Genomic DNA, 16,164 nt, shown 5'->3' on the forward strand with positions numbered 1-16,164 from the left:
TGAAAGTGGAAAAAAACAAAGCCTATTGTTCTATTTTGAACCCCACTACGTCAGACAAGAAATTTATCATTCACAAACCAATGTCAGCCGAATCGCTTGAAAACTATAATTGTATTATTCCAAGTGAGTTACGTAATCATAATGCATGTAATAATTTGAATCTACTCCATCACAAAACTAACAAAATCGATCTATAAAAAATTAGAACCAATCATATGAATGCTGAAGAAGAGTTGTTAGAACCTATTTTACAGGTGATTAAAGATTACTCAGATATATTTCACATTGATGGAAATCCTTTGACTTTCACAAATGAAATAAAGCATATCATAAGAACCACCGACGAAATCCCAGTCTATACAAGAAGTTATCGCTACCCTGAAATCTATAGAACTGAAGTAAATTGACAGATTGATGAAATGTTGGAACAAAAAAATAATTCAACCCTCCAATTCACCTTGGAATTCACCAATATGGGTCATTCCAAAGAAACAAGATGCTTCTGGTAAAAAGAAATTTCGAGTTGTAATTGACTATCGCGGATTGAATTCTAAGACTGTAGACGATAAATTCCCACTTCCTAATATGATGGAAATTCTAGACAAATTATGAAGAGCACAGTAGGCTACTTCACTACCCTAGACTTATTCTCTGGCTTCCATGAGATAGAAATGGATCCTAGCAGTATTGGAAAAACTGCATTCTCTACAGACACGGGTCATTACAAATTTTTACGAATAATTTTTCTCAAAAACGGTCCACCCACTTTCCAAAAAGCTATAAATAGCATAGTAAGATGACTCCAAAATTGTATTTAGTATATTTAGATGACATTATTATTTATTAAACTAGTTTAGAAGAACACATTGATCGACTAAGACAAGTATTTGAAAGGTTAAGACAATCCAACTTCAAAGTAAAATTTGATAAAACAGAATTTTTGCGTAAAAAAGTTAGTTTTCTCAGACACTTAGTGACACCAAATGGAGTTAAACGAAATCCTGACAAATTCGAAGCGATAAAAAGATATCCTATCCCTAAAACAACGAAAGAGATAAAAGGATTTCTTGGACTTTTAGGATACTATCGAAAATTCATTAACAACTTTGCTCATTTAACAAAACCTCTAACTAAATGTTTGAAAAGAAATGCTTAAATAGATATACAAGACCCTGAGTACATTAAATGTTTTGAAACTTGTAAGAATATCCTTACTAACGAACCAATCCTTCAGTATCCTGATCTTGAAAAACAATTCAACCTTACAACAGATGCAAGCAATTTAGCTATTGGGGCAGTTCTTAGTCAGAACAAAGATGGTGCCGATTTGCCTTGTGAATATGCAAGTAGAACCCTCAACCAAACTGAAATGAACTATTCAACTATTGAAAAAGAACTTTTAGCGATAGTTTGGGCTACCAAGTACTTCAGCCCCTATCTCTATGCTAGAAAATTCAAAATATTCACTGACCACAAACCCCTACAATGGTTATTTTCTATGAAAGAACCGAATTCAAAATTATTAAGATGGAGACTGAAATTAGAAGAATTTGATTATAACATATGTTATAAAAAAGGAACAAGTCAAAACCCAGATGCCCTTTCCCGAATTCAGTTGAATAATAATAACACACACAACAAAAACTCACCAAGATTATTCAGTGATATTGATGCGATTATAAATGAAGCAATTGAAAATGTAGTGAATATCATACCTAACGAGGATGCACAATCTATGATAGCTAACGTGGACAATAACGAAACGTTATTTCAAAGATTAGAAAATGAAACCGGTACAGATGATAATGAAACCCCATTTAGAGGATTCGAAAACGAAACCCCTTTTCACGGATTCAAAAACGAAACCCCTTTTCAAGGATTCGAAAATGATGAACCAGATTTCATAGGTCCTGCTGAAGATGAGTTCATAGAAAATAATTCTCAAATGCAACATTCTGATTATGAAAGTAACACATCAGTAGAAATACCAGTTTCAGATGACCCAGTTAACTATGCTAAAAACCAAGTCATATTGAAGTTTGTGAGCAATAACCCAAAGAAAGTCACTATTCATAGAATATTTGATAGTAAAAGATAGTAGAGATATCTGAGAATAATTTCCATAAAAATGTGATTTACTTCGTGAAAGAATATTTAGTGCCTAATGTTAGATATAGCTTGTATTTTGAAAATGAATTCTACGAAAGATTTGCTTCAGTGATTGCCAAAAATTTTAAATTTTCAAAGCTCATACTTGTACGATGTAAAGTTAAAGTACTTGATGTAACACATGAAGATGACAGAATAGAAAAAATTGATAATTATCATATTGGAAAAACAAATCACATAGGTGTACAAGAAACATACGATAAGATATGAAGAAAATACTATTGACCCAACATGAAAAATTATATTCAAAATTTTATTAACAAATGTGAGATATGTCTCAAAACAAAGTACAAACGGAATCCACTTAATTTAGAAATGAACTTGACACTGACAGCTACAAGGCCGCTTCAAATCATTCACGTGGACAGTATAACATTTGAGAAAAAGAAATTTCTCACGATCATTGATACTTTTTCAAGATACGCACAATGCTATCCAATAACAAGTTGTAACAGTGTTGAGGTAGCAGACAAACTGCTTAGTTTCTTTTCCCACCATGGTATCTCTCAAACTATAGTTGCCAACAATGGATGTGAATTCAATAATGGCTTAGTAAAGGAATTGACAGAATTGCACAAAATCAAAATGCTCTGGATAAGTACTCAACATCCGCCTTCAAATGGCTTAGCTGAACGTTTTCATTCTACGATAATTGAGCACATCAGAATATTTAATAATCACAACGAGTTCAAAACAGAAACAATTGAAAGTAAAGTAAAGTACGCCATAATTGCTTATAACAATAGCATTCACTCGGTAACAAAACTGACACCTTTGAAAGTTTTATATGGACAAATAGAATCTAATCCCATTCTCGAAATTGACATTCAGAACAGATTTATTAACGAATATGTTAATAATCACAAAGAAAAAACTCAACGACTATTTGACCATATACAGGGAATAAACTGAAGTAGAAAAAAACATGATTGTAATCAACGAAAGGAACAAAGATCGAGAAGAACTACCAGAACTTCCAAAAGAAGTTTATGTGAGTAATGTGCAAAAACAAAGTAAAACTAAAAATAAATTCAACAAAGAAACTCTCCTATCAGTGAATCGAGAACTTAAAACTGCCAAAATAGATCCCCGACATCATCCCCAACACTAGAGAGAAAATTCATTTATCCAAAATTAAAAGACCTAGAAAAATTATCAAAACTAATGACATTGAAAAACCTAAGACAGTGACTCAACTGACTATTGACAATGACAATCCTTTTCCAGATCCCTCTTCATCCTGTACGCAGCAATATACATTAAGAATGTTATCGATTCTGGAATTGTACCAATTAACCTTGGCAAAGCCAAACTTGTATATAACTCGCACGTTTTTGTACATAATTATGATTTGAAATCAATGTATTCAGAAATTGAAAATTTAAATAATTACTATGATAAGGTCTCTCACTATTTTTGGAAAAATATTAGTATAAGTTCAAAAACCGATTTCGTTACAGAAAACAGTAGTAAATTAAGAGATGCAATTAACTATTTGAAATTTATCAACCATACAAAGTCTGTTATTGAAGAAAAATTGGAAATAATTTTGTTTTACAATGAAAACGTCAAACGCAATAAAAGAGGTTTAATAAATAGTCTTGGATATGTTTTAAAATTTATCACTGGTAATTTGGACTCATATGATGAACAAAAATACTATAAGTTGATTCTCGAACTGTATAATAATCAAGATAATTGAGCCAATCAAATTTCAAACCAATGTTCAATCATTCAAAACATTATTGTAGAATTCAATGAAACAATTAAACTTGTGAACCAAAATTTCAATGAATTAAAAGAGAAATTTTTGATAATTAATAATGATTTAAACGATTTCGTAAAATTAGAAAAAATTAAAGATATTTTGAATCAGTTACTCATAGCTTATAATATTTTATTAGACATAGTTCATGACATTGAAAATTCTATTGCATTTTGTAAAGTAGGCGTTCTGCACCCTAGTATAATGTCTACTGAAGAATTATTCAATGAACTTGTAAAAATTTCAAAATTCTATGATAAATTCCCATTGGATATCAATTATAATAAGATGTTGGAAATGGAAAAATTAATTAATGTAGATTGTAAGATAATTAAGAACGAAATCATTCATTTTCTCGAATTTCTGATTGTGGAAGAAGTAATTTTTGATCTTTTTGAATTATTACCAATTCCAAGTAAAGTAGAATCAAATTTTGTAACAATACTTCCACAAAACAAATACCTATTGAAATCTTCTGATAGTTCTAATACTTTAAAAATTGAAGGATTGTATAAAGAATGTAGATTGATAGGAGATACTTACCTGGCGTGGGGGTTACCGTGATCAAGAAGGCGGTTGCCCCAGGGCGAGGCCTTGACATTGCACTGCAACTTGGTTGACCCCTGCGAATGCCCCAGGGCATCTCGGGCACACAATTTTTGGTAAAAATTTGGTAGAAACCGGCTCAAACAACAATAAGGAGCATTTGACAAACAATTATAATATAACCTCCGTCCCTCATCTATTACCTTTCAAATTACAGATACTATTTTATCAATTTGTAGAAAACAATTTTTATATCAGGTATCAAAGCTCATCAATGTTATTCCTAACCATTTTATCACTAGTAAATTGAATAGAAAACTGCTAATTGAAATTCATACATGGATAGGCCTAATCTCGAACAATATAATTTTGGCAATGTAATTTCCTCATAGCTTAGTATAAAGACTTCTCATGTTTTTTATGTAATCTTCAACTATTCTTTACTTTCCCCTATGCCTTCACTCTGCTCTTTCTCTTCCCTTCCTCACTCACTTTTTCTTTTCCCTATTTCTTAATAATATCCCATTATTATTTTCATGTACTGTTAAGCATTGAACACTCGGCCTCTGCGCTCAGGTTCCTCAAACCTTGCAGGGACTTCCCGTTTTTAATATAGTTATGTATAATCCTATTAATGGTATTTTTCTTTTTCATTTTATATTATATTTTACTTTTTTCATTTATAACCATTTTTGTCATTGTAATTATGTTTTTGGGACAAATAAAGATTTGATTTGATTTTGAATTGTTCAAGTGGTGCAAAAAGCAAGGTCGATATTAGAAATTTGGAACTTGAAACTCCTGCCCTAGAAACAGAGTTAGTTCAATGACAATAAGGAGCTTGGCTCATCCGAAGCCATCTCCCATCAACAACTGCAATGTGAAGAGGCTATCATATCTACTGGTTCCACTGACAACTGTAAATTCACCGCCGTCCAAATTGAAGAGAACCTCATCAAATGGATTCCCGAAATACAACAATATTTGGCAGTCTTACCAAAATTAGAGACCTTCCACATCAAAACGAAAACCGAAACTACTGTGACAACACTTCAAGGAATTTATTTCATCAATACAGCTGAAGGAAAAATTTACTATCGAGGAAAACCTCTGTTCCACTCTTCCCAAATGAGAGGACATCCAAAATTTCTAGAAAACATCCAATTAGAACTCCATGATCATCGAATTCCAGATTTCCAAATTCATTTGAAAAATTTAGAACATCTTAATTTTAATCCGATTGCTGATAACAAGTACACCCCCATAAGGAAAGAAAGTATTTTCACTACAAACATAAGTTTTTGGACAATTATTTTGTATGTAATTTTTATTCTAAATTGATCTATTGTATGGTTATCTAAGAAGAAAAGTTTCACCCAATGTAAACATTGTTAACAACACTACCCCCGAAGTTCTTTTTAGGGATGGAGGAGTTATATAGCTAATTACTTATATAGTCAGCACTCCTCATTCCATTATTGTTGATGTAGCATAGTTGTAGTGGAAGGTAACATTGTATTTAGTAGTCAGTTCCAAGCTAGCGGACATAGCGAACGGAGCTCTATCGCAAGATATAAAATTATTGTAATATGTGGTTAACAAATAAATTCATTTTTTAAAAAGACTATTTGATTAATCGCAATCCTAACTTATATAAATCTCACTTGGAATATTGTAGTTCAATGTTTTGTGAAAAGGTAATGTGGCATGCATAGCATTGGAAAATGAAGCATTGACAACACGACACTCTGGTGGAGTGGACAGATATATTTAAATTGGAAGATACGTCTTTCAATAGACATAGCTCAAATATGACTAAAATATCCAAATATTCAAAGTCTTGATCATTAGCCAGGTGTTCCTGGATAGATCGCGTCAAAAAGAAATAAAAAATTAGAAACTTTAAACTTAAGAATCAAGATGGCGTGGCATCACAGTCTCTCAAAGCTATCCCCAAGGAAATCACAGATACTGTAATAGCTTCTTTAAATCAGCCACCTTAACAGCCTCTTCTTGAAAACACCAATAGGAAGATCCCTCACCGAGCCCGGCAGCAGGTTGAACATTTTGAGTGCCAAAACTGGGAAAGAGTCCTTTACTTTTGACAACCTACAGCGTGGAATCTCCAACTGTAGCCTTCCGCGGGTACCGTATGAGAATGCACCTGACACCTACTCATCATATTAGCCCTGTTTATCTTCATTGCGGTAAGTGAGGCCAGTGTGTACAGCCCGAAGATGGTGTGCACTTTCAGGCGTCTGAAGATGGGTTGATAATGAGCAATGAAGTTACTGCATGTAAGGATCCGCAGTGCCTTCTTTTGAAGAAGCAGGATGTCATTGGCATGCAGCAGAGAATGGCCCCAGGTAAGAACTCCATACTGCACATGACTGCCAAACACTGCATGATACATCATTAGAAGTCTCTTGAGACTCAGGAGGCTTCTCAGCTTTCTGAACAGGTAGGTTACTCTAGACAGTCACCTGCATACCTGGTCAATATGCGGCTCCCAACATAATTTGGCATCGATTCTAAAGCCAAGCAAAGTGACTGTTTCGTCCCCTGGAGTGTGGGTACTAAGAGTACAAAGCATCTCCTGTGTCTTGGCCTCATTCAACTTGAGTTTGTTTGCAGCAAACCACTCTTTAGCCTCGGAAAGCAGCTCCTGTGCACAGCGTTTAGCTTCCAGTTCCAGGGGTCCACTGCCCTTACCAACTATGGTACTGTTTGACCAGCAAAAGAATGCCCCCAGCGGAGTGGAGCAATCTTAGGCTGTACTAGCTTTTTCGAACCGTCCTAAAAACATCAGTCATAAAATAAAAAATATCTCCAAAAACTTCATAAATATTGAATAAGTGATGTAAAACAGGTCAGAAATCGTTTTTGTTCAGTACTTTTTTTTTTATAAATTCACTCATTTTAAAGATAAATTTCATTTTTGTCAAATTAGTTATTTTCATTGAAACCCCATATTTTTTTGTTTACAACTCTTCTGCTCAATAACTACTGAACGGAATAATTTTTTTCTTTTTTTGGCATGCATAATCCTTTATTCTTCTTTAAGCCGATGATATAACTATTCTTTAGAAAAATTTTTGGTTTTCTAATAATGGGACATTTCTTGGAAAAAGTTGATGAATTTTGATTGTAAAACACAAAAAAGTTAGTAATCGACAAACGTTTTTATGGTTAGAATAAACTACACACATGCATCATATGAAATAATTATAACATCCCAAATTTATTTTCTGTGAAAGAATTGTCAAAATCGACTGAAGCGTTTTCAAAATAGATTGAAATTAATTTAGCTCTCATGTCATAAAGTACAAGCAGTTGAGTATTGGATAGAGAGTTGCCAAGATATAATTTTCTAACGGATAAAATCACACTACAAATGAGTTGGATGATATACAATATTTATGTATTTGAATCAACATTGAAATAATTTTTAATATAACTTCAATCACTCACCCACATTGTGTATCTTCAAGTTAGGCCTAAACATCGACCAACTCTGCAACCCCAAGTCACTATCCTCTGATGTTTCACTTTCATTCGAAATTTCAGCCTCAGAATCATCAGAACATTCTTCCTCTAATCCTCCCAAAGAAATGATAAATTCGTCAACAACACTTTCCATTAGCCCATCCTTCTCCCAGTAATTTGCTTCTAATTCTTTAACATGTTCCATGTAGCCTTCCCAGTCAGCCGCGCTAACTTTAGTTACATCATTCAAAATTATGTCTTTCAAATAGTTCACTGTAAACTCCCCTGTAACATTCATTGCCCTTACCTCACGTTTTACTTTTGCCCAAGCTAGTTCAATGGGATTTAATTTGCACATATAGGGGGGAAGTCTCAATACTGTATGGCCATGTTCTTCTAATAGACTGTCAACATGGTACACTTTTTGATTTAGATTATTTTTTCAATCAAAGAATAGAGCTGGCCTTTCCTCATTGATTGCTCAAAATGAATATTTTTCCCCGTCAACCAGTTTATCATTTCATTTTTGTTGGCATACTTGGATGGGGGTTTTTCATTTTGAATGCAGTGATAAGGGGCATTATTTATTTATTTACATACAAAAGCTCACAGAATAAATCCATGAAGAGCCTTATTGACATCAACTAGTTTAGATACATAATATTTGATGCAAAATAAGAATGAAAAATAAAATAAAATTGTAAACACAATTTTTGAATACTAATAAGATAAGAAGAGGCAGAATGAAAAAATAAAATAAACCAATGATAATAGAAAATGAAGAAGAATGAAATAAAAATGATAAGAAAAATAAAATAAAGAATAAAATAGAGAATAGAGGAAAAATAGGGCTTTAGAAGAGAGAAAAAAAAATGAGGGAGTTTAGTATAATTATTTATCAATCATGAGTCAGCTATAGAGCGATATGCTAGTTCACAGGATTTCTTGAAGGTTTGGAAACGGTCAGCAAACGGATCAATGCAGTGGCTTATTCTATTGTACAAACGTAAAGTTCTGTATATGTAAGAATTGCAATGATGAGTCGTTCTGATAAATGGCATGTGAAACAGAATATTTGGTTTTGGTCTATTAAACGGGACATGAAGTTGCAACATACTTATAAATTCTGGCATGAATACTTGATTGTTTAGGATATTATATAATAGCAAGAGGGAACTGACAGATCTCCTTTCTTCCAATCTTTGAACATTAAATATCAACCTTAGATTGTCTGTTGAAAAAGCTATCGGACAGAATGCATTGAACTTTTTAAAATAAAGATACCTTAAAAATTTATTCTGAATTTTTTCTAAATCAAGAATAGCGCTGCTGTGAAATGGAGCCCAAACTGAAGCAGCATATTCAAGTTTACTCCTCACTGTAGCATAGTACAATTTCAAAACAACGTCACATGCTGTAAAAGGCCTGCAATTTCGAAATAAAAACCCTAGCGACCTATTAGCACCATTCATAACATGTGTTAGCTGTTCCTTAAACTCAAGAGTAGGGTCCATTATGATGCCCAGGTCCTTTATATGGATAACACAATCGAGGATTGCATTATTAATATTGTAATTGTAATGAAAAGGATTTTTCTGACGTGTGAATATCATGTATTTTGTTTTTGATATATTTATTTCCAATCTATTTCTCAAACACCAGTCATGAATCGCATTCAGATCCCGCTGCAAATGGATTATCCATTACTAATACTGAATGAGGAGGAAGATTAGCAATGAGCTTCTCTCTGACCCACTTCATGAAATTATCCCCATTCATTTGACCATGATAATCCCCTGTTGCTGACCCCGCCCGAAAAAGTATCAATGACCCAGGAAGAAACCCATTATCAGAACCAACATGTAGCAATATGTACCTTTTGGATGATGCCGAATCTTTCAAGCATCCTGTAATTTCATGATCTTGCCAGCATTTTTGAAAGATCATATTGCTATCAACCCAAGTTTCATCCATATAAAAAATGTTTCTATTCTTATCACGGAAATTTCTGATTTTTCTAAGGTATTCGGACATCCAAAGAACAATATGGGGACGTTCAACTGATATTTTCCGTTTTGATTGGCATTTCACCCATCTAAATCCAAGTATTTTTATAATTACATGTAATGTCTCTCTGCCCCATTTGAAATTGATTTTATCTTTCAAGACTGGTGATAAATTTCTAATGGAGGGTACAGTTTTCTTGATAAGGTAAAATTCATCTATAGTGTTCCTAATCACGTTCAGATCAAAACTGTCTATACTGGAAATGGAATTCTTGGAGTGTGGTCTTGTTTTTCCTGGCATCGATAGTTTAGACAATTCTGGTTCTGCTAAACACTTAGTTTCACTACGTATTTTTTTAATCAATCTCTCTGATACACCACAATAATTTGCTGCTCGTTTTGTTGCTTGTGAATGTGGAATTGGTATAGAATTCTTTTCCTCATCACATTTCTCAATAACATGTCTAATGATATTACGCACTTCACTATGTAATGTTTGACCACTCTTTCCAATGCCCAACATTGTTAAAAAAAACTAGACAGTAACTAAAACTAATAATCTGTTATATAGGTAATATAAGAAATTCAATTTGAACTGTGCTAATTCAATGTGCACTCGCTCGTTTCATGAACTGAACTGAGCTGGAAGCCATGCAGCGACCTCTATTCAAAGAAAATGCATAATTACTAAGTAAACATGCTTCTATTTATAAACAGGATTTCTTTACATTGATGACTAATACTTTAGTACTGAAAAGCTAACAGCGGAAGCCATTAAATATTATTTCTTTTATACATAGCCTAACCAATAGATAGGCTATTATGTGAGCTGCACAGAGAAAGAATTCCAGCATAATAATTGAGCAACATATTTATTTATCTTTTATAACTCGAGAACCCTTTAATCAATTTCAGTAATTCTTTCACAGAAAATAAATTTGGGATGTTATGATTATTTCATACGATGCATATGTGTAGTTTATTCCACTCATAAAAAAGTTTGTTGATTACCAACTTTTTCATGTTTTGCGATCCAAATTCACGAACTTGATCACGAAATTAACCATTATTAGGAAAACAAAATATTTTTTGGAAAATATATACATAACAACGGTTCAGAGAAGAATCAATAAATATGCATGCAAAAAAAAGATTAATTAAACAAAAAATTAAAGGTTTTCAATGAAAATACTCATTAGACACAAATTAAATTTATCTTTAAAATGAGTCAATTTATAAAAAAATGCACTGAACAAAAACAATTCCTGACCTATTTTACATCACTAATTCAATATTTCTGAAGTTTTTGGAGATATTTTTCACTTTATGACTGATGTTTCTAAGACGAATCGAAAAAGCTAGAACAGCCTAAGATTGCTCCACTCTGCCGGGGGCATTCTTTCGCTGATCAAACAGTAGTGTCATCAGCAAACAGCAGAATGGAATTCTGTAGGAGTAGATCGTTGATGAGTATAAGAAATAACAGCAGCCCAAGCACAGATCCTTGAGGAACTACATGTGTCCACTCACTGAGACAACTTGTCTCCTGTCACTTAGATAGTCTGCCACCATGCTTCATGCACTGTCCCCGATGCCATACCTATACAGTTTGTCCAGCAGGATGATGTGCGACATGCAGTAGAAGGCTTTGGTCAGGTCACACAACACAAGGTCAACCAATTTGCACTCCTCGAAAGCCACGCGTATTCTTTCAGCTAATGAAAGCACTACAGAGGTGGTAAACCTGCCTTTCCTAAAACAAAGCTGCATATCCCCCATAAGATTGCTATTTTCCAGATATACAGTCAGCTGCCTCAACATGGACGTTTCAATGATTTTACCCAACACCGGTACAATTGATCTGTCTGAAACAGCTTGTCAGTCCTTGCCAAGATAGTCACTGACAGAGTGAATTTACATTTTCTGGGCCCCCATGTGTATATATCACCTTCTTGTAAGAAAAGTCTCATACTGAATAGTAAGAATTTATCGAATTAGCCAGAAAAAGCTGGAATGATATTGAGCTCTAAAACTATTCTTCATGGATGTCTTGCTTATAGAGACTAAGAACTAATTGTTGTCACAGCACAACATAGGCCAACAGGCCCATTTCAAAAGCTGGAAAAGGAGATTTCGTTTATTCATTTAGGCTATACTACTTATGGTTGTAACCCACTATATTATAAGGGAATGTCTACATTGTTTAAATTGGTTGATAGAATCTTGGGGGACCTTGAGTGCCCTCCTTCCTATCAACAACATAAGGTTATAAACATCATATACAGGGTGATTCATAATTATGGTAAAATGTTTTAATACGTCATAGTAGAGGTAAAAATAAGATAAAAGTTCATATAAACATATATCCATAAATGCTTCATTAGCGAGCTATACTGAGTGAAAGATTTCGCCCGCAATTCAGTTCCTCTGGTGAAATACACTGATGCTGAATTGTTTGGGGACTAGTTTTTGAAAAACTTATGCTGGATTCATATGGAAAAATATCTGAAAAATTGAATAAAACTAGTCTGGAAGCTGTAGTGTGAGTAGTTTTTGAGAAAAAAGTTGAAATATGCAAAAAATCTAAGTAGAAAAACACAGACTTCTACATTTGATGCCCAATAACTTTCTTTAATGACCAGTAAACAAATAATTTTTCGCAATAAAAATTGTAGAGAATTTAATTCTGAAAAGAATTATGTAAGCTATGTAAACTAAATTTAAATAAAAGTTGAATAAAATGTATTCTTATGTAGTACATTACACCACAAAAATTTGCTGTTTTATGAGGAGAGAACTAATAACTCATAAGTTGTAGCTGATTGCAAATAAAACATGGATTTTAATAACAGCTGTTCCAAAACAGCTGATTTATTTTGTTCTAAATAAGAAAATATTTAAAATAAATTATCAGCTGAAAATTATTTTCAGAAATATTTTAGCTCACTGTTAAACAAAAAAAAAAACACTGTAAGTTAGGCCTACTGTAACCGCGCTGTGTTTTTTGTTTGATCTATTAACCAGTTATTTGTAACCATTTCACTTTGCTTTTGTGTTAAGTGTTAACTTTTTAAAAAATGGCAGGTAGTCTTAGACATTAATCATACTCTGAATTAGCTGACATGCATTTAATGTATGGAATGGGACACTACTGTAATAGTACTGAAGCAAGACGTTTGTATCAAGAGAACTTTCCTAACCGAGTATGTCCAAGTTCAAGGTTTTTTGCCACTATTCATCAACGTCTGTCTGAAACATGTTCTTTGATATCCCAAGAGCACATTTATGCAGGCAGACCCCGATCTACTATGACTGTTGAGTTAGAAGAACAAGTTCTTAATGAAATTTATGAACATCCAGAGAAGAGCACGAGAGAATTGTCAGTGCAGTTTAATGTCAATCAATCTATTATTTGGAGGATACTAAAATAGCAACAATTACATCCATACCACCTCCAGATAGTTCATACTCTATTGCCACGAGACTGTATTCCCCGTGCTAGTATTTGCCGATGGTTTTTAGTAAAACTTGTTTACCCAAACTTTTTAACAACTGTTTTATTTACCAATGAGGCACACTTTACAAGAACAGCTAACATATTTGGGCAGCTGAGAATCCTCATGCCATCAATCCTAATCTTCCACACATCAGTTTTCAGTAAACATTTGGGCAGGAATCATAGGAGATCATCTACTTCTGTTCGAGCTTCCTCCCAGGCTTATTGGGCATCAAACGTAGAAGTCTGTGTCTTTCTACTTAGATTTTTTGCATATTTCAACTTTTTTCTCAAAAACTACTCACACTACAGCTTCTAGACTAGTTTTATTCAATTTTTCCATATGAATCCAGCATGAGTTTTTCAAAAACTAGTCCCCAAACAATTCAGCATCGGTGTATTTCACCAGAGGAACTGAATTCCGGGCGAAATCTTTCACTCTGTATAGCTCGCTAATGAAGCGTTTATGGATATATGTTTATATGAACTTTTTTTCTTATTTTTACCTCTACTATGACGTATTAAAATATTTTACCATAATTATGAATCACTCTGTATTTGAGGTTATGATGAACCAAAGATACCGTAGTCATATAACTTCTTCTTGAAGACTAGAAACTGATTGTATAAAATTTGGAGGATCAACTTACCTTTTTGATGTTATAAATCCGTGTAAGCATGCCAATCCCTCTGTCATTAATTATACATAGTTTTTCAGCCAACTTTTGCTGGCTTGGTAGAGGTCTGGCCATTTTTGTGAACAATTCTCAAGTGAGACTAGGTTGGAATAAAAAATTATACTGATTTTTTATTTGCTGTAGTAAATGCACATATTCTTTTCAAGCCTATGTAGGAAACATATAAAACCTGACAATGAAAATAAGAAAACAACTCTCACACTGAGACTGTATGTGTCCTGAAATTTATCATTATAAATCGGTAATTGTCGATTCTAAAATCACATATTCGTAGTTTGGTTCCTAAACAACATGAAAAATAAAAAAACTTTTTGACTGCTCTCGACAAATTCCATTAAAAACCACAAGTTCTTAACACAATTGAACACTATCACAATACTATTATCACATTTTTACCATTTCCCAATTAGTCAATTACCATTACAATAATAAATTATTATTTAAATTACCCATCATCCTCAGTGTTCGAGTGTTGTCAAAACAAACCACTCTCTGTCACAGACAGCACCGTATCGCGCATGCGTTAGCAACGGGTTTTTCCCGTTCCATACAGTCAGATCTTTGAATGTAACGTTCTTTGTGATGATGGTTACCGAGCACTGTAACTGGAGCCAATCGTCATTCTATTTGATGAAGATAGACCTATTATTATCCAATGATGATTTATCATTAAAATCAATATAATAATCAATATATTATCATTTTATTTAATAAAAGAGAGAGTACTTTTGAAAAATATAATTAATAAAATATAACAGTTGTTATTTAACTGATGTTAAAAATCACTATAACTAAGTCAGCTAAACCCTATAACTATTTCAAAACAAAAACCGAACCCTCAACATCCCCTTTTACATTTAAAACATCAACAAACATAACTTTTTGAAAAACCTCTAATCCCTTCCAGCATATTGCAATTTCAAAGCAAAAACCCAACCTATCCGAATAACACATTATTAAATATAACCTTTTAGTATTTAGTATTTATTTAAATAAGTCCATAAAAGGGATCACTGAAGTGAAGCCCACTGGGACACGTCAAAAATGTAAAAAAACAACTGCCCAGAGGCAGAAATCAAATACGAAAATAGGCACTCACCACACTGCTCTCCAACATACAGAACTCACGGAGTGAGTACAGAGGGTGATCCGTCAGCAGGCTCCTCAGAGCCCCCCGAAACCGCACCGCAGGCAGATCCCTGGCCAACAGAGGCAGCCTATTATAGAGGCTGATAGACATATGAGCCAGACCAGTCCGAGTTCTGCTCAGCCTCTGGTAGGGTAAATCCAGCCTGAGTCTACCCCTAGTCTCATATGGGTGGAAGCTCTGTTGGGTCATGAGCAACCCCACGTTCGCATGTGATCTGCAAAGGGTATGGAGAACATAGAGGGAGAAGACGGTGAGGATCCTCTCTTTGATAAAGAGTGGGCGACAGTGGGCTAATCTACCAGCCCCACAAATAATCCTCAGGGCCCTCTTCTGGAGACAAAGGACTCGGGCGACATCTGTGGCTCCACCCCAGAGGGGGAGGCCATATAAAGTCACGCTCTGAAAAAAGCCAAAATAGCACATTTTAAGATAATGAGGTGGCACACTGTGTTTGAGACCCCTCAGCAGGAAAACCACTCTGCTCAACCTGGCGCAAACTGTCTCAATGTGCTCGCCCCATGAGAGCTTCCTGTCAAGGGTAAACCCTAACAGTTTGACAGGCGCAAAATTGTATTCATTCCCATTTCTGAGACTGAACACAATAGACTGAGTTTTGTCTTCATTGAGGAGGAAGCGATTGGCAGAGAACCAGTCCGATGCAAATGCTCCAGTCTCCACCATAGCTGCCCTCAGTCCTCCCATCTCACGACCAGCATTGAAGAAGGTTGTGTCGTCCGCATAACAGACAACACACCTGCCATCCACCTGAGCTATATCGTTAACTGAAATAAGAAACAACAGAGGCCCCAGGACAGAGCCCTGAGGCACTCCACAGTCAACACAATCCC

The 16,164-nt window shown here is 34.3% G+C and overlaps 2 protein-coding genes and 1 pseudogene across 5 annotated transcripts in view; 1 reads left to right on the forward strand and 2 right to left on the reverse strand.

The window, feature by feature from the left end:
- The window catches only part of LOC111050597 (membrane-associated protein Hem), a 110,600-nt gene extending 94,967 nt beyond the window's left edge, over nucleotides 1-15,633 (reverse strand). The window contains exon 1 of one of the 4 annotated variants that reach the window (XM_039441612.1): nucleotides 15,266-15,633. In XM_039441612.1, coding sequence (XP_039297546.1) covers nucleotides 15,266-15,505 — 240 coding nt within the window. In that variant the 5' untranslated portion in view covers nucleotides 15,506-15,633. Of the gene's footprint in view, nucleotides 1-14,118; nucleotides 14,676-15,265 lie in introns of those variants that run through there. The other 3 variants (XM_039441613.1, XM_039441614.1, XM_039441616.1) reach the window with 3 other exon arrangements.
- LOC120355102 lies at nucleotides 4,470-4,606 on the forward strand (annotated as a pseudogene).
- LOC120354445 lies at nucleotides 7,957-10,736 on the reverse strand. Its single transcript, XM_039441617.1, has 2 exons — nucleotides 9,667-10,736; nucleotides 7,957-8,550 (listed from the first exon to the last, which is right to left on the reverse strand). Exons 1-2 carry the CDS (start codon nucleotides 10,493-10,495, stop codon nucleotides 8,396-8,398), a joined length of 984 nt encoding a protein of 327 aa, XP_039297551.1. The 5' UTR covers nucleotides 10,496-10,736; the 3' UTR covers nucleotides 7,957-8,395.
- Nucleotides 15,634-16,164: the final 531 nt, after the last annotated feature.

This window comes from Nilaparvata lugens, chromosome X (genome assembly GCF_014356525.2).
Source record: "Nilaparvata lugens isolate BPH chromosome X, ASM1435652v1, whole genome shotgun sequence".
Classification (NCBI taxonomy): domain Eukaryota; kingdom Metazoa; phylum Arthropoda; class Insecta; order Hemiptera; family Delphacidae; genus Nilaparvata; species Nilaparvata lugens.